This window comes from Dendropsophus ebraccatus, chromosome 12 (assembly GCF_027789765.1).
Source record: "Dendropsophus ebraccatus isolate aDenEbr1 chromosome 12, aDenEbr1.pat, whole genome shotgun sequence".
Lineage (NCBI taxonomy): Eukaryota > Metazoa > Chordata > Amphibia > Anura > Hylidae > Dendropsophus > Dendropsophus ebraccatus.
This window is the reverse complement of record NC_091465.1, coordinates 36,989,389-37,016,251: the sequence shown is the minus strand read 5'-3', so window position 1 is coordinate 37,016,251 and position 26,863 is coordinate 36,989,389. Positions and strand designations below refer to the sequence as shown.

General features: G+C 41.3%; 1 protein-coding gene across 1 annotated transcript; it reads left to right on the top strand.

The window, feature by feature from the left end:
* The first annotated feature begins 560 nt into the window (after window positions 1-560).
* On the top strand, window positions 561-24,481 carry LOC138769882 (carotenoid-cleaving dioxygenase, mitochondrial-like). Its single transcript, XM_069948608.1, has 12 exons — window positions 561-624; window positions 8,799-9,003; window positions 10,314-10,525; window positions 11,881-11,996; window positions 12,596-12,698; window positions 13,830-13,958; window positions 15,580-15,740; window positions 16,015-16,182; window positions 18,152-18,289; window positions 19,439-19,621; window positions 21,213-21,323; window positions 22,302-24,481. Exons 1-12 carry the CDS (start codon window positions 588-590, stop codon window positions 22,419-22,421), a joined length of 1,683 nt encoding a protein of 560 aa, XP_069804709.1. The 5' UTR covers window positions 561-587; the 3' UTR covers window positions 22,422-24,481.
* The last annotated feature ends 2,382 nt before the right edge of the window (window positions 24,482-26,863 follow it).

Here is a 26,863-nt window from a genome sequence, read left to right as displayed (position 1 = left end):
GGTTAGATACTCCTTAGCTGCTGTTCGGTTTTTTTAGACATTTTTTAGAGCCCCCTGTGATAAAGTAGAAACACATCAAGACATCAGTTTTTGTGAGAAAAAATAGAGTAATTGCAAATAAAACTTTAACCACCCCTTGGGTGACATACTGTACAGATATTGTATTGGATTTAGCGTTAAAGTTATCATTTTCTCGGTTCTCTCTACATGTAATAACTCAGATTTAAAATGATCCAATGGATTGATCTACTATACAATCTAACATTAAACTACAGATATGAGATAATATCAGGTATACTGCCAAATAATTCTTTCCTACCTATATCTATATCAGCCTATAAGACTATTGCATGAAGGGACCTATATTTTACAATAGTGGACAGTGAGTCAGACAGTGCACATTGCTGCCACCCAGGCTTTTATTATGAAGTGCACTGCAGCTTAGGCAGCTATTCAGAGTGCAGGGCTTGCCAGTCTCAGTAGGCTATGCACACACAGGATTCTGCTTATCTCCAATAACTCAATCAGCTCTCCGTAGACAGCATCCGGTGCATTTCATCCAGAACATCCCAGCCTCAACAGCACCAATGGCTTTCATCTCCTCCATCCTGTACAACATACCAGGTAACATATACAGCAGATAATATTGGATGATGCTGCAGTTTCACTGACACAGTACAGAGATGCATAGATATGCAGTACATGTTGGGCCTTAATTTTCCTGTTTGCGGAAAATGCAGAAGAGTTACATTTAATTCTTTCTGGGTACATTACTTTGTAAAATCATGAAGAACTGATATGTACTTTTTGTTACTGTGTTGCAAAATAACCAGCTCAGCTCTGCTGCATCTTACAAATTCATAGGCAGGTGCTACATCTCTGCTTTTATGTGATTTGCCTATGTTGTATTTTGCCTATTGTGTGTTTACTTTAAAACTAGTAGCATAAATTGTCTAGTAATATATCTGCTTACAGCTTATTTATAGTCATGGATGCTTTTCACTATCGTCAGGGAACATAATAAAATATACATAGGGTATCATACCCCATACGGTGGATAGCAAGAATAGTAGAAGTCACTGAAGAGAGCTATAGAAAAGCATGAGGATGCTGGCCGAGGGCTTTTTACAGGTTAGGGAACTATGATATTCTTTATAAATTATAGTAGTAATAGTAGAACATAGGTAACACAACTGACAATAGCAAAAAAAATTGACTGCAAATAGTAAATGTTTTTACAGTGACACCGTCCTACAGACTATAATGCTGATCACTTCACAGGGCGATACTCTGGGTAATGTGCTGGGAAACTTTGAGTCCTGGAACACAATGTTGATTTGGCCTCCAGGGTACATAAGGACTAGACTATGCACAGATGCGAAATAAAATATAATAATAATAATAAAAACAATGCCCGGACAGGAATGCACTCTCATCTTTATTGCTTTCAGTTGCAGTGGATTTATGGATTTGGGGCACATAGCAAAAATATTAACTGGAGCACAAGGCACAATGTAGCTTTCATCTAATGCATGTCACTGAAGTTAAATTCTGATAGTAAAATGATACAGTGTACAATACATATGGCATTAAATGTTCCTAAAAAATCAATGATATCACTGACAAGTGCGCAATGCAGAGTGTTCCAAGATTTCATTCTTGTGATCATCATTAGCAACAGGCAACGGGGGCACAGTTCCCAAAATTTTGGCACGGTGTCAATGTACCTCTAGGACGACCACAATATATTAATTAAAATTAAAATTGATGAAGTTAATATATAGATCTTTTAATCATATGAAAAAAAAATGGTATGAAGGCAAAAAGGTAGAAAATGAAATCAGAAAACAATGGCTTGAAAGAACCTAAGACTTTATTTCTGTGCGTTCCATGGAGTTTTCTTGTTTTGTTTTTTCTGCACTCAGTAAAGTAGTGAGATGGAAAGAAAATAATTTTCTTGCTTTATTATATATAATGTATATTAATTGTCCATTGACTGGGCTAACGTGAATTGAATATGTAAATGTTATCAGACTATTACTTTTAACAAGAAAAAAATTAAATATATGATATCTGAAGCATGTACTATGTATTGTTATAAGCATGAATCAATGATGTCTGTGATGTACTCTACATAGCATTGTCAGAACACATGCCAAACATCCAAGATAAAGATAATTGTAGTTACATTCTTTATTACATTGTATTAACTGTTTATAATATCATTATAGATGTTATCACATGATCAGGATAGATGTTATGGATCCGGGGGGGTCTGACAGCTGGGTGTCCCAGGGTAATGGAGCGGCAGCACACCTAATCAACCGCGGCTCCATTCACTCACATTGAGTCTGCCGAAGATACTGTAGCTGAGCACTGTATTCTAGTGTCCCACAGTGAGTGAATGGTCCGGCGGTCAGGGACCTCATTCTCTTGATTGGTGGTTGGATTTCAGTGGATGGGTGATATGTTTTAATCCAGAGATAACTCAATACTGCCAATATTATTTTTAGTCATCAATACAAATAAGTTGTATATGATGATGAAGTAATCGTTGGGCAGTGGCTGACAAAGCACAACATATTTGTTAGTGTTTATTGAAAACTATGGCCTCATTCTGTTGCAAGAGAAATAAAGAAATAGACCTTTATTCAGAGTGCATTTCACTTTATTCTAATGTCTGGGATTCCCAAGGTTATCAGAATATGAAACAGATGTTACATTTTAGATGAGGCAACTGATGAGAGTAAAATTACTTACATCATTCTGTTTAGCTGTTCTCCTGATATGCAGGAGAATGTGTCTTGTGCTGTGCCACTCCCTCTACCCTCCAGATGTGGATTGGCAGATCTCTCCCTGTATACAGTATATTTTGACAACTGCCAATCAGCTGTCTGTGGGCTGTGTGCTGGTGCTAATGAATATTCAGTACTACTGAGCACACTCACATAATGGAAAAGAACTAGTGTGTGCGGTCTAGTGAGTTGCCAATATTCAGAAGAATATCTCAGAATCAGTTGCACAGAACAATGTAAGTGATACATTATTCTGTTCAGCTTCTATGTCACTAGTTTATGCTACCCCTAGATATAAACCAACTGACAGTGTCTATGGTAGTATAGGAAACAGCCAAACCCAGCCTCTGAATGGAGGGACATTGTACATGCTCAACCACAAACTCTTTCTTATAATGGCTGTGCAGTCTGGAGGAACAAGGTGCTCAGGACTATAGCGAATGATTGGGGTTTAAATGGTCAGACCCATAGCAATGTTTAATTTGTCACTTATAGAACCTTCTGGAATATCATCTGTGTTAGTGTGGCACATCATGTTGTAGTAAAAAAAAAAAGAAAACTCCACATTCTTAACTTCGTAGAACTTGAACCTAATATGGAGGATTTTGGAGGCTGGATATTAGCTTTACTGTATGTGTGCGGCATGATGAGAGACTGGAGATAGAACACTTCTGTGGCTAATGCTGTCTTCACACTGATGCTGGGGGGATCTTTATTACAGCCTTTTAAGCTGCATCAAATGCCTGTGCTTTTTGTGGGGAAAAGGATGCAAGTGATGTCATCACTTCTGAAAATCTGAATTCAGGATGATTTTCACTCTGCACCCCAGATGCCAAAGGCAAATGTGCTGTAATGCACTGTGGAATTGTTTTTGGGAGATAATTCCAACAAATAAAAATTATTTTTATATTTTCATTTTTGCGTTTTCGTTTTTTCCTCCTCGTGTTTAAAAGGCCACAGCACTTGCATTTTTTCACCTACAGACCCAAACGAGCCCTTTTTTTTGCCCCACTAATTGTACTTTGCAATGGCAGACTTAATTTTTTATTTTTTAAAATATGCTGCGACACCAGAAAAAAATTAAATGGGCGGTGAAATTGAAAATAAAATGCAATATTGCATTGCACCCTATGGTAAAACTGACATGTTATGTATGTTCCTCAAGTCAATATGATTACAACAATATGCAACTTGCATGACTTTTATTTTATTTTACAGCTTTTAAAAAATTAAAACCTTTCAAAAATACTAAATGTTCCTTAAAATTGCTCTATTCCCATGCTTATAACGCTTTTGGTCTATGGGGCTAAGTGACATGTCATTTCTTGCGCCATGATGTGTACTTTCTATCGGTATCTTCCTTGCGTATATGCGACTTTTTGATCACTTTTTATCTCAATTTTTCTGGATTTGATGTGGAATTTTTTTGCAGTTACGCTGTTTACTGTGCAAGATCAGGAGTGTTATAATTTAATAGTTCGGGCGATTACGCACGCAGCGATACCAAATAGGTTTGTTTATTAATTTATTCATTTTTATTTATAAAATGGGAAAAGGGGGGGTGATTTAAACTTTTATTAGTGGAGGGGATTTTTTATTATTATTATTATTTTTTTACTAACAGTAATTAGAAGCCCCCCTGGGGGACTTCTATATACACAGCACTGATCCCCCTGGGGGACTTCTATATACACAGCACTGATCACCCTGGAGGACTTCTATATACACAGCACTGATCTCCCATTGAGATCCCAATGCTGTGTATATAATAATGATCCATCAGATTGGTGCTCTATTATAATGGTCTGCTGCAGACCACATACATAGAATGCCGAGCGGGGATCAGTGTCATTCTGACGCTGAGCCTCGGCCGACTCAGTACTGCGGATCCCCCCCCCCCCCCTCCCCCCCGTGATGCGATCCGAGATCCGGCCACTAAAAGCCATGGAATGGGGCTGTATGTAAAGCACAGTTAGATGCAGCTGCCATGTTTGCCGATCGGCCGCTCCCGCTAATAGCCGCGGTTCCATGCTGCAGTAAGCAGCCGGGATCGCGGCGGTTCAGAGCAACTGCAGGGCTACTCAAGCCCTGGTCCAGGCACAGTTACATATCACTAGTGATGCTGCATGCAGCATTAGTGACTCGAAGCCTCCTAAAGCCTATTCGAATGCATGTGAGCCCTAAGGTTCCTGTACACCTTCAATAACTGGTGGCTGAATAATTTTTCATCTGTCAATTATCCCTCCCATCCAGCATCCACCCTCACCACACACAGGAACTTTCAGCTTTAAAAACAACGGTGGTAGTTTTCAGAATTAATTGAGTTCTATTGATTTCAATAGAACAATGGCCGACGCTGTACAAAATAATGACCGCGTCTATTTTCTACGGACTGTTTCCTGTGTGGCCGTCCTGCCAGCCGTAGTGTGAATGAAAATCTATGGTTAACTGACTCTTATTCACTTCCATACGGCCAGTAGATTCTATGGGTGGAAAATAATGTTCCTATGGCAGATAATGCAATATCGGCTGGAGGAACACGTAATACAACGCCCGCTGTTTGATGCTCAAACCAACGGCCATGTCAATTAACGGCCATTATATTGCACTGTGTGAACATAGCCTAAGGGTGCATTTACACAGACAGATTTATCTGACAGATTTTGGAAGCCAAAGCCAGGAATGGATTTGAAAAGAGGATAGATCCCAGTCTTTACTTTATGACCTGATCACTGTTTATAGTCTGTTCCTGGTTTGGGCTTCAAAGATCTGTCAGATAAATCTGTCTGTGTAAACGCACACTAAGATGGTAAGGAAAAAATATATACACTCACATTTTCTTAAATAAAGTTATAATACAAAGCTGTGTAACTTTAAAAGAAAACAAGATGTAATATATATGAAAAAAACAACAACTTTATTTACTGAAATACTTCTTTAGAATCCATTCCAACAAACAGGATCTACAACAGGATCTACAGACTTGATGGCGTAGATTTATAACTGCAGATGTGATGCTTAAGATATCAGTGTAACTAATGGACACTTACAGGGAAACTATCAGCAGGTTAGATTAATCTAACCTGCTGATAGCGCCCGGGGACACTGAGGAGGAGGAGATGTGTCTTACCTTCCTCATTGGTGCCGGTCCTGCGCTGTTAGTTGTCGCAATCTTTGGCTGGGAGCACTGTTAGTAGCATTGCGCTGCCCCCACAGCATTATCAATAGTGTGGGCAGGCTGGATGAAGTGGCAGTGCTCCCAACGGTGCTCCCGGCTGATGTTTATCCTGACAAATAGTGCAGGAACGGCGCAGATGAGGAAGGTAAGACACACACCATCCTCCTTGGCGTCCAGGGCGCTATAAGGGGCTATCAGCAGGTTAGATTCGTCTAACCTGCTGATAGTTCCCCTTTAAGGTCTTTTTACCACTGACGGACACAAGGTGTAAGATGCTGTATGCAAAAAGCCTAATGCTCAAAGAATCCTTACTGAAAACATGAAGGAACTCTACAGCTTCATTTGTAATGTGTGGTGTATCTAAGTGATGTTCTTGTATTAATAGAGACCCAATATCTGATGTTTTGCAAACAAAATTTTTTCATTAAATTAAAGTATCTGTGCAACTGTACTGACAGCAAGAGACATACTGGTACTTGGCTTGTTAAAGGGAGCCTGTCATTTAAAAGGACTTTCTGACACCTCAGAGAGACATTTCAGCCTGCCAACGGGGCAAAATTTCTATAAGTGCATTGCAGAGACATGTCTAGCAATCTCTCACAAAGAGGTACACTACCCTAAAGTAGCCTCTAAGAGCCTTTTTTATAAGGCAGAAGGGGAAGCACTTTTAGGGTCTGTTCACACGCACAGACTCACAGCTGAAATCTTGCTGTGAGTTTTGCAGCGAGAACAGCTACGAATCAAGGTCCAGGCAGGTCCCAGTACTACATACTGTAATGCAGCCGCACCCTTAACCACATCTGCTCCCACCCAGCTCTGCTCCGCTGTCTGTATATACATTACCTCTCCTTGCTGCATGGGTCTCGGCGTCCTGCTCTCCCGCCCAGCCAATCAGTGGCTGCAGCTGGGCAACACACTGATTGGCTGGGCGGGAGAGCAGGACGCCAGGACCCGTGCAGGAGAGAGGTAATGTATATACAGACAGCGGAGCGGGAGCCGAGCGGCAGCAGAAGGGGTTAAGGGGGCGGCTGCATTACATACTCGCAGCGGTCTGAAAGACCGCTGCGAGTATGTAGTACTGGGACCTGCCAGGACCTTGAATCGTAGCCGATTTCAGCTGCGAGTCTGTGCGTGTGAACAGACCCTTACACTGTTTTATGGGTAGACCCAGTCTAATCAGACCACGCCCATAGTGATTTACATATCTGCCTCAGACTAAAGCCCCTATTACACGGAGCCATGGAGAGGAGCAAACGAGCACTGTCAGTGCTCACTTGCTCCTCATTCTCCGTTCTCTGCTGGCGCAGGGGGAGTGCAGAGGGGGCCGCGCGTGAGGGGCTGCCCCAGTGATCGCTTGATCGTCCAGGTAGCCCATAGAAGATAGCAGCAGTCTGCTGCTGCCGCTCCTATTCCATGGTGCAATGGCAGCAGATCGTTGCTATCTAGGTCATGTTGACAGACAACGATCAGCCGACATTGTTCATGAAGCGATTATCGGCCCTGATAATCGTTTCGTGTAATAGGGCCTTCAGCAACATGAAAAGTTTTGCAGCAATCCGACATTTCTGTCGATCTTTTTTTTTTTTTTAAAGTGTACATTGTATTATGCTAATAGTTTTTATCATTTTTTATATAGTCCTAACTTTATACGATTAACAAAATGTAATCTGTGAGATGAGATATCGCTGAGCCCGGATAAGGTTTTTGTGGTTTGTTTTGGCTGAGTGTCAATGTTAATACCGTTGATCATTAAGCACAATGTACAAACAATATGAAGGGTGACACAGCGGTCACATTGCAGCTCAATTTCTCATGTAAATAAAAATTAATAAAAATCCTAGTAGCTGAGCTGGGCAAGGTGGTGTGTAAATTGCACACCTGGCAAACAATGAGCAGGGTTGGCAGCCTTGGTAATCTACAGCTATGCCATCCATGTGACACAATGGGGGAGATTTATCACACTGGTGTAAAGTGAGACTGTCTCAGTTGCCCCTAGCAACCAATCAGATTCCACCTTTCATTTTTCAAAAAATCTGTGAGGAATGAAAAGTGGAATCTGATTGGTTGCTAGGGGCAACTAAGACAATTCTACTTTACACCAGTTTGATAAATCTCCCCCTATGTGTAGGTTTAGGGGAGTGCATTAGTATGTAGTTCAGGGAAGGTGGACTATTATTTTTCATTATATCACCTCCATCACCATACACAGGACCCCTACTTATGAGGTAGTTCAAATGCTATCAGAGTAGAACATTACACTTTTTACAAGATCTTACACCCTGTGCAGCCTACTGTGTCTATAAATCTATAACTATAAATCATTCCTAGGAGACCCATGAATAGAGGGAGACATTTCCCCTGAGGACGCCACTGTATATCTGGTGAAACATGCTAGTGGGCTTTGTTGTACATTTTAATGTTCAATTTAGTGTCCAGTCACTGCAGGCGTACAGAGCTACAAAAGCATTGAATAGGATTGTTATATCCTGCTGCTGGCTAGCAAAAGAATCAAATAAAATAAGAGATTCATTGATATTGGACTTTTGGAGACTGTTGCTGGACTTTTTGTGGTGGATTATTTTCAGAGAGCAAAAGGATTGGACATGAACTCTAACTGCCTGATCATTGTCTTTCACACTTTGCTATCGTATCATAAATATCCTTTCCCTAGTACGGTCTATTGTGAAATTGTAACTGCTGATAGTGGGAATACATGCAGCAATGACTGTCCAGATATCAGCCAAGTAAGTGGCGTAGAAACTTACATGATCTAGGTGCAGTCACTGGGACATAAGCCTAAGTAATGTTCATTTTGTTTTTCTTAGTTCTAAGGAATTATTTTTTTAATGAAGAGAAAAATCAGTTGTGCGCGTCCAGTGAAGAAGATAAGGAATGCATAGCACCGCTATTTCAGACTGTAGAAGAGACTTCGCAGCCCATCTCTACTAGCATAACGGGAACAGTCCCCGAATGGATCACAGGCAGTCTGTTCCGTAATGGACCTGGCCGATTTGAGTTTGGAAATGACAAGTAAGAGTAAATTTTACGTAACTTACAGCTATTTAAAGCGGACCCCTAAAGGTTCAACTCCAGCGAGAGCGCAATGCAATCCCTGGCTAGCAGCACGGTAGTCAGTATACCCCATAGTAGTCTATGGGAAGTTTTGACGATCGTGCTGCCGCAATCTCTCCCCAGCTATATCTCTCTATATCTCTCCCCAGCCATATCAGATCAGAGCAGGTGTCAGCAGTGAGACCTGCTCTGATCAATAACTTTTGACTTGTCTGATTGATTACCGGTAGCTGAAGAAGTTGGATGCAGTCCTAGCTAGGGATGAGCAAATTTACATTACAAACAAACAAATCACTTTGTTTGCTCGGCAGTAGGCTTATATGCCTTTGATCTCCATGCTGCTCCACCCCAGATGCCTGGAAAAGCTGTATCCAGTCCTGGGAAACTAGAAGTTTTACAGAAAAGAGGGGAGTCTCCGGCTCTCGTAAAATCAACAATTCTTTATTATAGATTCATTGATTAAAAGGCCAACATGTTTCAAACGTACTAGTCCTTACTCATGGCTCGGTGAATACGGATAACATGATTCCAGCATAATAGAAAAGCTACAGGGAATGCCACAGGGTGGTGGAGATCCTCATGTTGGAAGTCCCCTGTTCGTGCCTGATTTCATTCTCCACACTGGCGTGTGGTCTAAAAGTTTACCATGACGGGATCCAGCTTTTCCAAGTGGAGCAACATGGAGATCAAAGGCTGCCAGCATATAAGTCAACTGCAGAGCAAACAAAGTGATTTGCTTTGTTTGTAATGTAAATTTGCTCATCTCTAGTCCTAACGCTGCCTGAAAACATGGGCCATAGGCCATATCCATGTTATCCAGGACTCCTTAGTACTTCTTTAGACTCTGGTATTCAAATGCGGCACACTGGGCTCAGACAAACCCGAGTGTGCTTCAGGTTCACTCATCTCTAGCGGACACACCAATGATTGGTATTTAGATGACTCCATAACTTAATTAGACATAAGGTAAATGTGGTCGATCTCTGTGCAGGAAGTAACCAGGAAGATGTAGTATGTGTATAAATAGAAATGTGCACTAATGTGCACCTTATTATTTATTATAGAAATCTATTAATCAATTTAAATTGAGGGGCATTTAAGGAGGAAAGAGAGACAGGCGACACTTGAAGGTATTTTATGCAACTTTGTATGATTATTAACATACCTGCCCCATTCATTCTTAGCACCTGATTGATTCTGTATGTTGATTAGAGCAGACACTCCATATTTGCTGCTGACTTGAGTTTACATTTTTTTTTTTTTGACAGTTTCAACCACTGGTTCGATGGAATGGCTCTTATGCACAAATTCACAATTGAGAATGGAAATGTAACTTACATGAGCAGGTTTCTTAGAAGTGACTCCTACAAGGCAAATGAAAGTGAAAACAGGATTGTGGTCTCTGAATTTGGCACGGTGGCCATGCCGGATCCTTGTAAGAGCATGTTTCAGCGCTTTGTTTCTATGTTTGAGATGCCAAGTAAGTAACTTAAATAGCAACCTCCCAGAGGTAATGGACACCTCCAGCATGCAATTCTATGTAGTATCAGACTCAACTGTAAAATTACAGTTTAAGATGCATGAAGTTTTGCAAAGTAAGCAGACTTTTAAAGGGGAACTATCAGCAGGTTAGACGAATCTAACCTACTTATAGTATCCAGAACGCTAAAGGAGGAAGTATGTGTCTTATCTTCCTCCACTGCACCGGTCCTGCGCTGTTAGTTGGGGTAATCTTCAGCCAGGAGCACTGTTAGGAGCACTGCTACACTCCTACAGTGTCATCCGGCTTGCCCACTGAATTGATAACCAAGGGAGCGAATGGGCCGGATGATACTGTGGGGGCAGGGCAGTGCTCCCAGATGAAGGTTATGCTGACCAACAGCATGGTACTGCCGCAGAGGAGGAAGGTAAGACACCTATCTTCCTCCTCAGCATCCCCAGCACTATAGGGGGCTATCAGCAAGTTAGATTTGTCTAACCTGCTGATAGTTCCCTTTAAAATACAATGGGGTACCCCACTCAGGACATATCTGTAGCTTCCACAAGACAACCCCTTTTATTAATATGGTTAAAAGACCTGAACAGGAAGAGTGATACAGCGGGAAGATTTAAAAAAAAACAACAACGAAAAAACAAAACACCTTCATTTCTTACGTTCAGAGTAGATTTAGCAACTGTTTTAATATGCATGTATAACCCTTTATATTATGTTGTTTTTAGAATCCTACAAATTGCTTAAACAGTGAAGCAACCTCTTCAAACAACTAAATGGCACAAGTGCCAAGAGTCAGAACCTGACCAATCTAATATTGATAGGCCATAATGAGGATAGCCAATCAATTTTAAAACCTAGATAAGACCTGGTTCACACTGCGTTCTTGCATATCCATTTTTAAGTGGTTATGTTTAATGTACACAAAAACATGGTCAACCACTGTTTTGTGAACGCAAAAAAATCTAAATGGATCACACACAATTGCATCTGCTTTTTCATAAATTAAAAATAAATAAATAAACATGAACGTTAAATGGACTGCAAAAACACAGTGTGAACCCAGCCTTACCCCTTAAACCTTTTGTACTATAATCCTAAAATATAAGGTGCACATTAGTAGATCATGCAGACTATAAATCATTGATGACAACTATCTATAATTGGATTGGAAATTGGATTAAAAGCCACAACCAAAAGTTGTAAAGCCTAAGTTCACCTATGTAACCATTGTATTTTTATTGCTCTAATGCATGTAAAATGAAATATATAATATTTTTTTGTAAAAGTTTATTAAAGACAAAATCTACTAATTACATATTTTCTTTTTTTTCTGTTCTTAGAACCAACTGACAATGGGAATGTAAACTTTGTGAAATACAAGAAGGATTATTATGTCAGCACAGAGACAAACATAATCTGTAAGGTGGATCCAGCCACATTAGAGACAGCAGAAAAGGTGATTTGTGTTGTTTCTAATAAAAATATCACTTCAAGATAAGTTAAAAAAAAAACAAAAAACAATAAGAATGTAAAATAAAATATACTGTACTCCCCTTTCTAAGTCCAGTACTGCTGCCCCCGTATGATGCTCGACTTTCCTGATGATGGTCTGAACACAAGACAGCCTCAATGATCGGCTCCAATGTGTACAGAACATTGTCAGGAGAGATGAGACACTGTGCCATCAGGGGCGCCCTGGAGTACAGCCTATGTGTTCAGCTCGGGCTTTCACTTGGCGACCCAGGTTAGTGGGCTACAAATAATTGAGCACTCCTTTTTTAAGCTATAGTCATATGTAGAGATGAGCGAGTAGTGAAATATTCGACTTTCGAGAATTCGAATCTAGTAGTCACCGAGATTCGACTATTTGAACGAATATTCGATCCCATTATAGTCTATGGGAAAAAAATTCGAATTGTATTCGCTCATCTCTAGTCATATGGTATTTGACTTTCTTATTAGTATCTTTTGTAGAGATATATTGCATTCAGTGGCACATAATCATATTTTGAAGATGATAAAACCTCCAACCATCTGAGTAACATTTCCTTTCAGGTTGACTGGAGTAAATATATTGCTGTGAATGGGGCAACAGCTCATCCTCACTATGACCCTGATGGGACGGTATACAACATGGGCAATTCCTATGGCAAACAAGGTAAGAGTCGCGGTTGAATTTTCAATTACTTACAAAATTATTGAAAAATAACACATTTCAACTATTGGCATACTTGTAACATAGTTGCCCAATATATAAAGTGAAATGTGTGACCCAGACACTATGACTAACTGAGGATATGTTCATACTGGTGTCCATAGGATATAATGGGCCTGACATATTCCCATAACGTAACTGTATGTAACCACCTCTGACCAACTCGTATGTACTACATCACAATCTTGCTATCATATATTCATATAGAAATATGTCTTTATTGGTACATTTAGGAAAGAATTAGGTGTGTTTACAGCATGCTGCCTTGTACTGAACAGTGCCAGAGGCTGAGAAGCAGGCAAGGAATGAATGCAGTAACTTCTGTAGGCTTACTGGCTCTCTGGCTGTGTAGAGAAAAAAAACTGCAGTATTATGTAGCAGCTATGGGCATGTAGCTGGAAGGAGCGCTGCGGGAGGGGAGTAGGCAGGATGGGAAGACTGAGATGAAGAGCTGAGGAAAAGCAGTGCATTCTGGGAATTGTAGTACTGAGCAATGTGAAATGTATTTTGTTTTATCTTGGGCAGTAACAACCAGTCCCAGTTTTTGTTTCTCAAAAGGGCCTGTTACAGGTTGAACATGACACACTTTCTTCTCAGACAGATTAATAAATCTGGGCCAGTGTCACACTGTACCACTCGCCATCGTACACTCTTCTTAAAAGAAAGAGCTCGGCAGTCAGCCTGCAGCCTTTTAATTTAGTGGCGCTTCAATCCAGGTGCCTGGAAATGCTGGATCCAGTCCTAAGAAACTTCTCCTTAGTCCAGCTTTTCCTGGGACCCATGGGAGAGCGGCACAGAGCTACACTGTGCTTAAAGGCAGCAGACCGATAAGCCGTCTGCCGAGCTAACAAAGCGATTGGCTTCATTATTACCGTATATTTGCTGATTTCTAATTTATGGCTTTATGATGTTTTAGTGAATAAAATGTTGCAAATTTTGTTCATTTTGCGCAAAACATTGAGAGCGTTGTGTAAACATTTGTGGGGGTTTTTTTACTAGTTTTCTGATGAAAATCTTCAAAAATGTCCCCACCTTTTATTAGAATTTACAACTGTCTCTATTTCCAATTTGCAGGCACATTTTACAACATTATTAAGGTGCCTGCCCAAGAATCAGAGGATGAAGCATCACTGCATGGTGCAGAGGTTATTTGTTCTATACCAGCAAGTGACAAACGCAATCCTTCATATTACCACAGTTTTGGTGAGTTCATCACTTATGCAGAGGTTCTATACAGAACAAGGCGGTAAATGAGGAAGATATTGTCACCTTACTCTCTTCTCTATGTGCTACCTGGGATGTTACTACCCTGTTTACATGCAATGTAAGCAAGGATAAACCAATAAAGAAATAGTAAATGAATATACAGTAAAATTATAACAAGCAAAAGGGTAACAATGTTAAGAACTTTTGACTTAGGATCCATATCTCACCATCCACCAAAGCTTTGAGCGTGAGACTACTGTGAGACTACCACTTTTGGCTTTTAAAACTGTCTGAATCTTTCTGGGGATTTCTAGCATTTACAAACCATGTATGAGTCTGTATAAATCATGACCGTTGTTGCAAATTGCAACAGCCATGATTAATACAAACCATATGTTGTGTGAACATGGCTTAAGGGTGCGTTTACACAGAAAGATTTATCTGACAGATTTTTGAAGCCAAAGCCAGGAACAGACTATAAACAGGTCATAAAGGAAAGATTAAGATTTCTCCTCTTTTTAAATTCATTCCTGGCTTTGGCTTAAAAAATGTGTCAGTTAAATCTCTCTGTGTAAACGCACCAGAACAGCTTTTTCTTTAACTCTACAAGTATGCAATTAGGTTGAGGTCTGAGGACTGTGGGGGCCAATCCAGCAGCTCTACTTCATTGTCATTGAACCATTTCTCCACCAATCTCGATGTATGTTTTGTGTTGTTGTCCTGCAGAAAAACAACATTGTCCTTTTCATACCCATAGTACTCGAGTATGCACGTAACTCATCTTGTAGTATATTTACGTATAGCCCAGAATTGAGACCACCATCTATCCTAGTCAAGTATCCGATGCTCCTGGCTATGAAACACACCCATATCTTTCGGATTTCTCCACGCAATTTGACAACTCCTTCAATTTGTTAGCCCCCTTTTTGCCTTGATTCATCCAAACCCATTTGCCAAGTCAGTCACCCATTTCTAATCTACTGTTTTTTTCCCCCCAAACTCCAGCTGACACTTCTTATGTCGATATTAAAGTTGAGGCTTCTTCACCATTCTAGACTTGTGTTATGCATGTTGCACAGTGCTTGAATCGACGACTGTGGTCTCACTATTAGGCTATGTTCACACTATGTAAGTTCCACAGAAATTTCTGTGGTACTTACGTGGTACTGCAGGCTGAGGGAATCTTGGACGGAGTGTATACACATGTATACACTGTGGACGGGATCTCTAGCGGCGCCGTAGAAAACTGACAGTGAATAGCGGCCTCAGAAACCCCTGTAAACCTGAACCTGAAAGACAATATGTTATAAAATACTGTATGCTAAGGCTAGGTTCCCACTGCGTTTTCAGCATCCGTTTAACGCATCAGTTTTTTGCAAAAAACGCATGAAAAACGGATTGCAAAAAACGGATTCATTTGTGTGCATCCGTTTTTCCATTGACTTCCATTATAAAAAAAAACGGATCCGTTTTTTTTGGCGGACCAAAAAACGTTGCTGACCCTATTTTTCTGGACGTTAAAAAAAACGGATCCGTTAAACGGATGCTGAAAACGCAGTGTGAACCTAGCCTAAGTTGCGATTTTACAAATATATATTTTTATTCTGTTTCCTTGCAGGAATGACAGAAAACTACGTTGTGTTTATAGAACAACCTATCAAGTTAAATGTGCTAAAAATTCTTACAAGCAACATAACTGGATCACCCATATCTAGCTGCTTTTCATGGGACGCCAGATGTGACACCATTTTTCATGTGGCGAATAAACACACAGGAGAGGTAAGTCTTCTCATATCTCATATGGATAGATACTGCTTTATGTCCTGCAGGAAGTGGTGTATTCATTCCATTCTGGAGAGCATGAGAGGTTACCTATGGGGATTCGCTACTGCTCTGGACAGGTCCTGTCACAGACAGAGGTGGCAGCAGAGAGCACTGTGTCAGACTGAAAAGAACACCCACTTCCTGCAGGACATACAGCAGCTGATCAATTTATACACATATATTCATGTATCAGTTTGATCTGACATTATGTTACTCTCCTCTCACCTAGTTACACTCTGTGACGTTCCACACCCAGGCAGTGGCCATGTTTCATCAGATCAATGCATATGAAGATGAAGACTGCATTGTCCTTGACCTCTGCTGCCAAGATGATGGAGGCGTTCTTCAGCTATTTCATTTGCAAAATCTACGCAAATCTGGTAAAGCTTTGGATGAGGTATAGTATTACTGATCTCATGGTCGTAGGGTCCAAATTATTGAAAATGATCAGAAAGAAATGTAACATATAAGCAATACCAGGAGACACACCTAAAAAATAACTAGTCGACATATGGCGTATGAGAAAGAGATACAAGAGATATGAGCAAATTGAAAATGATAATGCAAATATTAAACTTAGCCAAAATTTTAAATCTTTAAAAGGGGTCTTTTGTATACACTGTGAGACAACTAGCTGCCTTATACTTGCCTTATACTGTGATCATACCCACAGGCCAGAGCAAGAACAACAGGTTTCAGATACCCCTGCTCCAGCCATATTGTTTAGTTAGATTCCAAAAAATTGTGCCTTCGCTGGTGCAGGTAATTGCAGAATATATGGGCCCAGATTAACTATATGTATCTGCACCATAATTCTGTCCAAACAGTGTTGTGCAGATTGTTTTTCCATTTTTATTATGCATTTTAGACACTTTATCACTGTGCCCGAAAAAGAGGCATTGCTTCTGTAAAAGGGGGTGTGACCTAATGTGTGACACTCTGCGCCAAAAAATGCACCAAAATCTGACTCTAAATTTTGGCACCTTTAAAGCAAACTAATAGTTAGTTTGAACTTAAAGCGACTCTGTACCCACAATCTGACCCCCTAAATTGCTTGTACTTTCGGATAGCTGCTTTTAATCCAAGATCTGTCCTGCAGTCAGTTTAGCAGGTGATGCAGTTATTTTCCTAAAAAACAACTTTAAAAATGGCATCCCCGTGCCCTACGGAAGTGGCCTAGATTGTGTATGCATTAGGCTGGCACAACCTCTCTGTCCCTCCTCCCCACCCTCCTCATCATTAGGAATGCTCCAGGCAGATTGCCTACTATTTGTCAGCTGTGTCAGCCCGGCACATGGGCTGGATCATTAAGACACCTGTGCTAATGTTCAGCATGGAGAAAATGTTCCAGTGGCATTCCTAATATTGAAGAGGGTGGGGAAGAGGGACGGAGGGGTGGTGCAAAGTTAGGGCACAGATATTGTAAGCCACGCCCGTAGGGCACGGGGCTGTAAGTTTGAAAGTTGTTTTGCATCCCCTGCCAAACGGACCGCAGGACAGATCTTGGAATAAAAGCAGCTATCCGAAGGTACAAGTGGTTTGGGGGGGACAGATTGTGGGTACAGAGTCACTTTAAAGTAGACTGTCTTCAGGTGACATAGTTATCAAACGGCATGTGCCACATTGATACATTTTTGAAGACTATTTACTCTAAAGGCCCTATTACATGAAACGATTATCGTCCGAATTAAGGCGATAACCGTCTTGTGTAATAGAAGACAACAATCAGCTGACATGAATGATGTTGGCTGATTGTTGCAGTCGTTTGTCTTTCAACATGTTGAAAGACAAACAACTAATATAGCAACGATCTGCTGCCGTCGCTGGGTAAAATAGGAGCGGCAGCAGCAGACTGCTGCTATGGGCTGCCCGGACGTTCTAGCGATCACCCGGGCATCCCCCCCCCACCCCCACAGCTCCCCGCACCCCCCTGTACTCACCCACTCCCTGCCGACGTGTATAATAGTGCCGTCAGCGAGCGTGGTACAAGGAGCAAGCGAGCGCTGACAGCACTCGTTTGCTCCTCTTCGTCGCCCCATGTAATAAGGGCTTTAGTTTAAGGGGCTGACTGGGGAGCAGAAGACATATTAAACCTTCTGCTCTGTGGTGCTTCCTTGTCTCGGAAGCAAGCCTTCAAAGACATGTAGGGGTCCGGTGCATATGCCTGATTCCCCCCCCCCCCCCCCCCCCCCCGTGTGATATTCAATAGCTGCACAATATCAAATAACCCTCTACCTGTGATGTTTATATGATCGGGATTTATATTGTAATCTTCCTAATGAAATAATAGGTACTCACTCTGCAATGCAAAGAATAATGTTTGTGTATCATAATATGAAGACTATTTTCTTTCTTCATTTTACCAGATGTATCGTTCAGTTGCAAAGTCTTTTCCACGTCGGTTTGTATTTCCTCTAACTATAAACTCTGAAACTCCACATGGAGTAAATATCAACCCTCTCAGCTACACCGCAGCCACTGTCGAGAAAAGAGCTGATGGGAAGGTACCTTTGCTTCTACACATATTACTATTTCTTAAAGGGGTTTGTATGAGATTGGAAAAACATGGCTGCTTTCTTCAGGAAGGCCACTTATAGGTTGCCTTTGTTACTACAGCACTGTCCTATTTCAAGGCGAAGTCCAATGAAACAGGAGGCAGGCAGGGGAGCGAGGGAAAATAATAACATAAACTCACCCGTCCTCGTTTACATCTGTGACGGATGGAAATGGTTAATCAGATCATGTAAGGTAAATGTAATGTGCCGATCGAATCATGTCATCTGATTTGCCTACCATCCAATATACTCAAGTGGTCCCCTTGAAGACCACCCTAACACATCGCTCCCGGATCTCGATGATGGCCACCGGAAGTCAACAGGAGCGAGGAATGGGGCACAAGGATGGGTGAGTTAAGGTTGTTTATCATTTTCTCGTACCCCCTGGCTTTCTGAATTTTTTTTATAATTTGGTTGGACTTTTCCTTTAAGTAAATGGAGATTAGGGGCCATGGGGGGCAGGACTTCCAAGTCAAAGTTAAATAGGCATGGAGAAATTTGGTGACAGTTCTGTATCTTTTTATCTTGAATCTGACATCTTTTGGGGCATTTCTAATAACGGAGGCAGAAGAAATATATAGAAGAAATAACAGAGGCAGAAGAAATATATACATGGGGGAACTTTTGAAGACCGGTGTACTTTTATGCCGGTCTTAAATAAAACCCCACCCCCCCGATGGACCCCGTCAGATATAGTGAGAAGCGTGTAAGCAGGCGCTGCAAACAACTGACATGTCAGTTTTCTGCGGCCGCTATTCAGTGAGTAGCGGCCGTAGAAAACCATGTCAATGCACACTGTGGAGCGGGCGGCTCCGGATGCTCGCTCCGTTGTGTGCAGTTCAGATGCGGGCACACACGGATGCGCCTGCATCAGAACTCTGCGGCCATAAAGATCATCCGTCCGATACTGCAGTACCGGCCGGGATGATCTTTTCAGAGACAGGCCGTTCCTTGATCCGGTCGGGTCACAGAACGGTCGGTCTCTTACAACATGTAAACATAGCCTAAAGATTGGACTGATACTTTATGATCTGTAGTTAAACACAGATGTGAGGTTTCCTATACACAATACATCTGGGTTATGTTTTTTTTTTCTAGCTGTGGTGTACACCTGAAAACCTTTACGATCACACAATTGAGAACATTGGTGGCCTTGATTTTCCTGCCATAAATTATTCCCAATACAACACCAGGAAGTATCGCTATTTCTATGGGTGCGGCTTTCAGCATCTTGTAGGAAGCTGTTTAGTTAAAGTGGATGTTGTTACCAAACAATATATGGTAAGTACATGCAAAGTGATATTTAGAATATTTTACTATTAGAGTTATGTTCACACATCGATTTTTTTGCGTTAATAATGCATTTTTTCTGCAATTTTGCAGTGAATTATGAGATTGTGGCAAAAAAGCGCTATTTTCCGAATTTACGTCAAACATCAGAGCAAAAACACATCAAGTACAGTGTGAACATAGCCTCGAAGTCCCATGTGTAATCGGTGTTATTTTGGAGGTCCTCAATAACAAGGAATACATTTACAACATTTATTATACATTTTTTGACCAATTTCCAACTTGTGAAAACATCCCTATTGCCCCCATAATGTATACTAAATCATTGGAAATCACTTCTGCTGTTCAATTTAGGCCTTCCAGAGACTTTAGATTTTCCCTGATATATAACAGATCTAGTGGGCACCACTATAGAAAAAAGAGAGTGCTAAACCAATGCATATTAATAACATGAAAACCTCCAAAGAAACCAAAGCATATGCACAAATAGGAAGCACATAAAAAAAATTCCTTTATTATAACATAAATATACAAGAAAATCTAAAAATACAAATAAGCAGGAGTATAGCGATAAGAGAGACCAACCCCAAATACTACACTACATTAAAAACACTTAAAATGTCGCCAAAAGTCCTGCCAGTGTACCAGCAAGGACTAATCAACCACACTGACCCCGGACTGTAAGAACAATATAGAAATCTAGCAAAACTGCCTAAGCAGAATCCCTGTAAAGTGCAACATCACCATAATGGTATATACATGAGAGAAAGATAATGGAATAAATCACCAAATACAGTCCGATAAGGTGCAGAGAATGGGTCAGAGGGGAGAGAGTCACCCCACGTGTTCCGCCGCCTAGCGGCTTCCTGAGGGTTATGAGTAGTAATGTGAGGGGCATACTATATATACATATAACACATGTGGGTGCAATTATGATCCTGATTAGATGTCATACCATGTGCAGGAGAATGTGGCGTTTGGCAATAGAGGGCGCCATCTTAGGACGACTGCCCATGCGTAATAGGGTTCAACAAGTAATCACAAGAGACCAAACTAAAAGGGCTACAACAAAATGGTGACCGTAACTGTGAAACTGCCCCTCACATTACTACTCACACCCGCGAGGAAGCCGCTAGACGGCGGAACGCGTGAGGTGACTCTCCCCTCTGACCCATTCTCTGCACCTTATCGGACTGTATTTGGTGATTTATTCCATTATCTTTCTCTCATGTATATGCCATTATGGTGATGTTGCACTTTACAGGGATTCTGATTTCCATATTGTTCTTACAGTCCGGGGTCAGTGTGGTTGATTAGTCCTTGCTGGTACACCGGCAGGACTTTTGGCGACATTTTAAGTGTTTTTAATGTAGTGTAGTATTTGGGGTTGGTCTCCCTTATTGCTATACTCCTGCTTATTTGTATTTTTGGATTTTCTTGTATATTTATGTTATAATAAAGGAATTTTCTTTGATGTGCTACCCATTTGAGCTTATGCTTTGGTTTCTTTGGAGGTTTTTAGATTTTCCCTGTCTGCACTATATGTCATTCTTACTTACATGTATATGTTTTTGCTTTAAAGGTTTGGCAGGAAGATGGCTTCTACCCCTCAGAGCCAGTGTTTGTTCCCGGACCACATTCATGTGAGGAAGACGATGGTGTGCTCCTCTCTGCTGTCGTCTCACCACGGCAGGTAGGAATTTACCTGGTTCAGTTGAGGAAGCAAATGGCATAAACCTACACATATTAAAATGTTGTGTAGGCTGTCCCCTTTGTGCTATATGCTTATATACTGGATTATAAAGCGTGAGCCATAGTACTCACTTTCCGGGCATGCACAGTTTTGGTGTCATAATGAATAAGCTCAAAACCATTAAAAGTATATTACAAAAAAATAATACACCAGGGGGCTCATACAATATGTAACTGCAGAGAAAGGGTGTTGTAGTATATGTAGCTGAATGAGTGCCCACCTTAGACAGTTGTGCTATGAGCATGGCACAGCCAGAAACTTGATTTAGTTGTATAGCAGACTGACGCCTTCTACTGGCCTTGAAGACTGTTTGGTGCACAAAAATATGGATATACAGATTGGAATGGCAACTCCTTGAAGAATACAGTAGATTTCTTGGTGCTATGTGGAACACTCAAAAGCCGTATATTTTAAAGAAGTAGCTTAAATTTGGGCACATACTACGCATTTTTAAGGTGAAACATGTCGGAGAAGGTCTCCCTCAAAATGTGTAGTCCGTGACAAAATGAAAGCTACTTAAATACTGCTCTCGAGTGTTCTCAGACACTGCTGCAATTAGTCTACCACACAGCCAAGATATCCACTGTATTCTTCCAAGGATCATGATTCCCTTCTGGATATCCCTATTTCTATAACAAAGAAGGAATCTGATAACGCAACCACTTTTTTCTTAGGTTCCATTCGCAGCATGTTTGCTCCTTTTTTCAGCATGTATGTCATAAAATCGGATCATTACCAAATGGGTATTAAGTATACTGAAAGATACCAGGGAAACCAAGTAGTTAGTAGACCTTAGTACACTACTCTATAACTTCAGCGACTGAGGTTGGTGGGATGCATTCTGCCTTCAGCACCAAAGAATCTTGTCGGACATCTCTAGATGAACTTTACTAATTGGTGTTTTTTGTTACTTTCTAGGGTGCAGCAACCTTTTTACTTATTTTAGATGCCAAAAACTTCAAAGAAATTGGCCGAGCCGAAGTTCCCGTTCAAATGCCTTATGGATTTCATGGAATCTTTGTTCCACAAAATGGATGAGCTCAATCGTAGCCTAACAAAACCCAAATTCAAAACATTCAAAATTCAAGCTTTTAGTACAAAAACAAATGGATGCTATTCATTTTGCATTCTTTAAAGGGGGTTAACGCTCAGAATTTTTTAATAAAAAGGAGCAAAATGAGACAAGCCAGACTTCTCTCCCCCCTTCTCTTTTGCTGCAGCTCCTACACTCTCCTTGTCCCCGCTGATCACTTAGTAGAGAATGCTTGCTCAGCCCATCACTGACTGTAGTGGTGACCTGGAAATGGAGCAGGGCCTCAGCCAGTAGTTAAGGAGCAGGAATGTAAGTAAAGCTTTTTTTGTTGCTTTTTTCGCTTTTGTTTTTTGACAAGTTTGCTGCTGGTGCTTAGATGACTCAATAAATTCTATGTGAAGTTGAACACATATAAAGGAACAGTAAAGCCCCTATTACACGGGGCGATATGGAGAGTAAGCGACCTGCCAACCTGTCAGGTCAGCGCTCGCTTGCTCCCCGTTCCCCAGCCCGCTGCATGATCGTCAGATCGTCCTGGCAGCCCATGGGAGATAGCGGTGGCCTCCTGCCGGTGCTCCTATTACACGAAGCAACGGCAGCAGATTGTTGCCAGGTTGATCGTTGGCGTTTCAGCCTGTTAAAAGGCAACGATCAGCCGACATTGTGCATGTACATGTAGGCTGATCATTGTCTTCTATTACTCAAAGCGATTATCGGCTGTAACAGCTGATATCGGCTGAATACAGCCAATAATCGCTTTGTGTAATAGGGCCTTACGGTATGTTCACACTGAGTAAAACGGGCGGAGAACAAGCGCTACTCCGCAGCCGCCGCTCTCCGCTCAAAGAAGTGACATGTCACGGAAAGGCGCGCGGCTGTGCGCGGATAGACAGCGGAATTCCGCGGACATTACCGCGAGAATTCCTCAGTATGAACCCACCCTATCATATTAGTATTATGAGTTAGCAAAGACTTCAGAAAAGAAGGATTTAGGGGCAGTGATTTCTGACAGCCTTAAAATGAGTCATAAGTGCAACCAGGCGATAGCAAATTGTATGCGGGGCTGTATAGCTAGAGGTTTAACCAGTAGGAAGAAGAAGATTGTGATTGACCTGACATGAAGTGCTGGCAGTGGGTGTTAAGTGGCAGTTCACTAGTGAGCATATTACCTTTTCCTTAGATGCTGCACAATATCATTTATTCTACTGGAAGGAAAGGGTCAAAGAGGTGGTGTAGCGCTTGTGCCGCACTCCTCACCACTCCTTCTTCCTCCCTCTTCTGTATGATTATTCTGTGCTGTCTGGCCTCCTGCACGCTCGCACCATCTGCCAGGTCAGCACAATGAGTGGATATGATATTGTGTAGCATCACCTCCACTGGCAAAGATAAGTGAACTGGAACTTAATGCACACTGGCAGCACTTCAGGTCAGGTCTGGCTGCTGACAGATTTCCTTTCAATATATCAAAGGCTGAAAAAAGGTTCAAGAGGGAAGTGTTTTTAATATTAAATTGAACTCAAGAACAAGAGGCCACAGTGAGAGTTTAGTTGGGGGAAAGATCAGAAGCAACTTGAGAAAATATAATTTTACTGAAAGAGTAGTAGATGCTTGGAAAAAACTTCCAGCAGAAGTGGTTGGTAAATCTACAGTAAGTGAATGTAAGCATGCCTGGGATAAACATATATCTATCCTAATATAATAAGAAAATAATATAAGGGCGGACTAGATGGACCAGGAGGAGGTCTTTTCCGGCCAACAGTCTTATTTGTTTCTGCATCTAAATAGTTGTGCTGATGATGATGTTTTCTAAAACTGTAAAAAAAAAATTACCAGTCATCAGCATAATCCTTACATCACCCCTCCCTGGAGGATGACTCTGCTGGGACAAGTCTGCTGCTGCAGACACCTTTAATACTACAACCCACTGAGGGTTTAGATAGAAATAGGTTTAGAGGGTTTGAGGGTTTAGATAGAAAATAACACTCCATTTTATAATAGGTAAGCTATTCCTCGCAAATCACAAATTATTTGTGCCCAATCCTGTATTTTCACTGATACAATGTAATGTTGCTTTTTATACTTTTTATATGTTTTGTTTATTGCTTTTCTTATATTTATTTATTTTAATCTTTTGTAATTAACTTCTAATAAAAAGCTTCTCTGCTTCTCTGTGTGCTCATACTTTATTTCTGGTTTACTAATGGGAGCAATGTTATAATTCTGTGCAATTATAATAATATTTTTATTATTATACTACAGTAGCTTTACTCACAGGGTTCCTTAACCCCTTAATTACATTTACGCCATCTCGTCGTTAGGGGAGTTCAGCGCCGCGACCCTGCTCTGAACTGCCGTGATCCCGACTGCTATCTGCAGCCCGGGACCGTGATTATTAGCGGACACGCCCGATTGTCGTTCTCGCTAATTAAGACCTTTAAATGCAGCTGTCAAACATGACATTTGCATTTAAATGTCTTCTATGGCCATTTCCCTGGTGTCTAGTGGGGGGATGCGATCGCGGAGAGGGGATCCCTTATCTTACCGCCCCAGGACTCAGCATCGGATTGAAAACACAGAAAGGCTATGTTCACCCACTGTTGAAATTTAGTGGATGGTCGCCATTTAATAGCAAATAATGGCTATTTCAGAACAACGGCCATTGTTTTAAAATAACAGCAATTATTTGCTGTTAAATGACGTCCATCTGCTAAATTTCAATTGTGTGAACATAGTCTTTCTGTGTTTTCAATCCACTCCTGGTTTTGGTGACCAAAATACTGAGCAAAAATACTGTGTGTGAACATAGTGTAAAGGAGTATTCTCATCTGCCAAACTTACCCCTTCTCATGCTTCCAGCCTGCCTTCACTTCCTTCACCTCTACAGTCATTGGCTGTTCTGGCCTGCAGTACTGTGTTCCTCTGCACACTGCTGTGCTGTATTGAGTTCTGCTATGCCAGTTTCGGAGTGCTGACAGTTCTAGGGGCTGGGAGATGTCAGTGTGAAGATGAATTGCTGCAGATAAGTTGTCTAGGTAGGGGATCCAGTGCAAAGATCAGTCCGGGAGTGACCTCACCAGCCTGGCCACTGCTCCTAACAAAGATAACACAGAGAGGTAGTCAGAAACCTAGACAGCAGGCTGTAAACAGGATAGACAGCAGGCTGTAAACAGGATAGACAGCTCACAGTGCCCAGAACACAAACAGCTAGCAAGGTAAATGGAACCAATTGTTTCTTAATTTTTAATGACCTACTGTTTTAGATACAGTAATTGTGATTAGAATACCCCGTAACATAAATTAACAGTATTCTCTAGTTGTGCTCTCTAGCATTATTCTATTAAAATACCTATTTGTACATCAGCCTATAAAGCTTCTACAGTATATAGATACTATACAAACCTGTTTTTAATCCCTTAAAGGGGGTATTCTCATCTCAACTAACAAAGTTATGATTGAGGTTTTGTTAAGTTAAATATTTTTGCAAATACATTTATTTAGCAAACTTGCCTCCTTCTCCTGATATGGGGATCCTTTCCTCAAAAAAGGGAACACTCAATTAACACATCCTAGATCTCAACGAATTAAATATTCTCATTGAATATGTTGTTCTGTACAAAGTTAAATGTGCTGACAACAAAATCACACAAAAATCATCAATGGAAATCAAATTAAGTAATTAATTGAGGCCTGGATTTGGTGTCACAAACAAAATTAAAGGGGTTATCCAGCGCTACAAAAACATGGCCACTTTTCCCCCTACTGTTGTCTCCAGTTCAGGTGCGGTTTGCAATTAAACTCCATTTACTTCAATGAAACTGAGTTTCAAAACTGCACCCAAACTGGAGACAACAGTAGGGGGAAAGTGGCCATGTTTTGTAGCACTGGATAACCCCTTTAAAGTGTAAAAACACACTACAGGCTGATTTAATGTAATGTCCCTACAACATGTCAAAATGAGGCTCAGTATTGTGTGTGGCATCCACGTGCCTCCCTACAACACCCGGGCATGCTCCTGATCAGGTGGCGGATGGTCTTCTGAGGGATCTCCTCCCAGACCTGGACTAAAGCATCCGCCAACTCCTGGACAGTCTGTGGTGCAACGTGACGCTGGTGGATGGAGCAGGACATGATGTCCCAGATGTGCGTAATCGGATTTAAGTCCGGGGAACAGGCGGCCTAGTCCATAGCTTCAATGCCTTTGTACACACTCCAGCCACGTGAGGTCTAGCATTGTCCTGCATTAAAAGGAACCCAGGGCCAACCGCACCAGCATATGGTCTCACAAGGGGTCAGAGGATCTCATCTTGGTACCTAATGGCAGTCAGGCTACCTCTGACGAGCACATGGAGGGCTGCCACCCCACACCATTACTGACCCACTGCAAAACTGGTCATCCTGAAGGATGTTGCATACAGCAGATCACTCTCTATGCATCTCCAGACTCTGT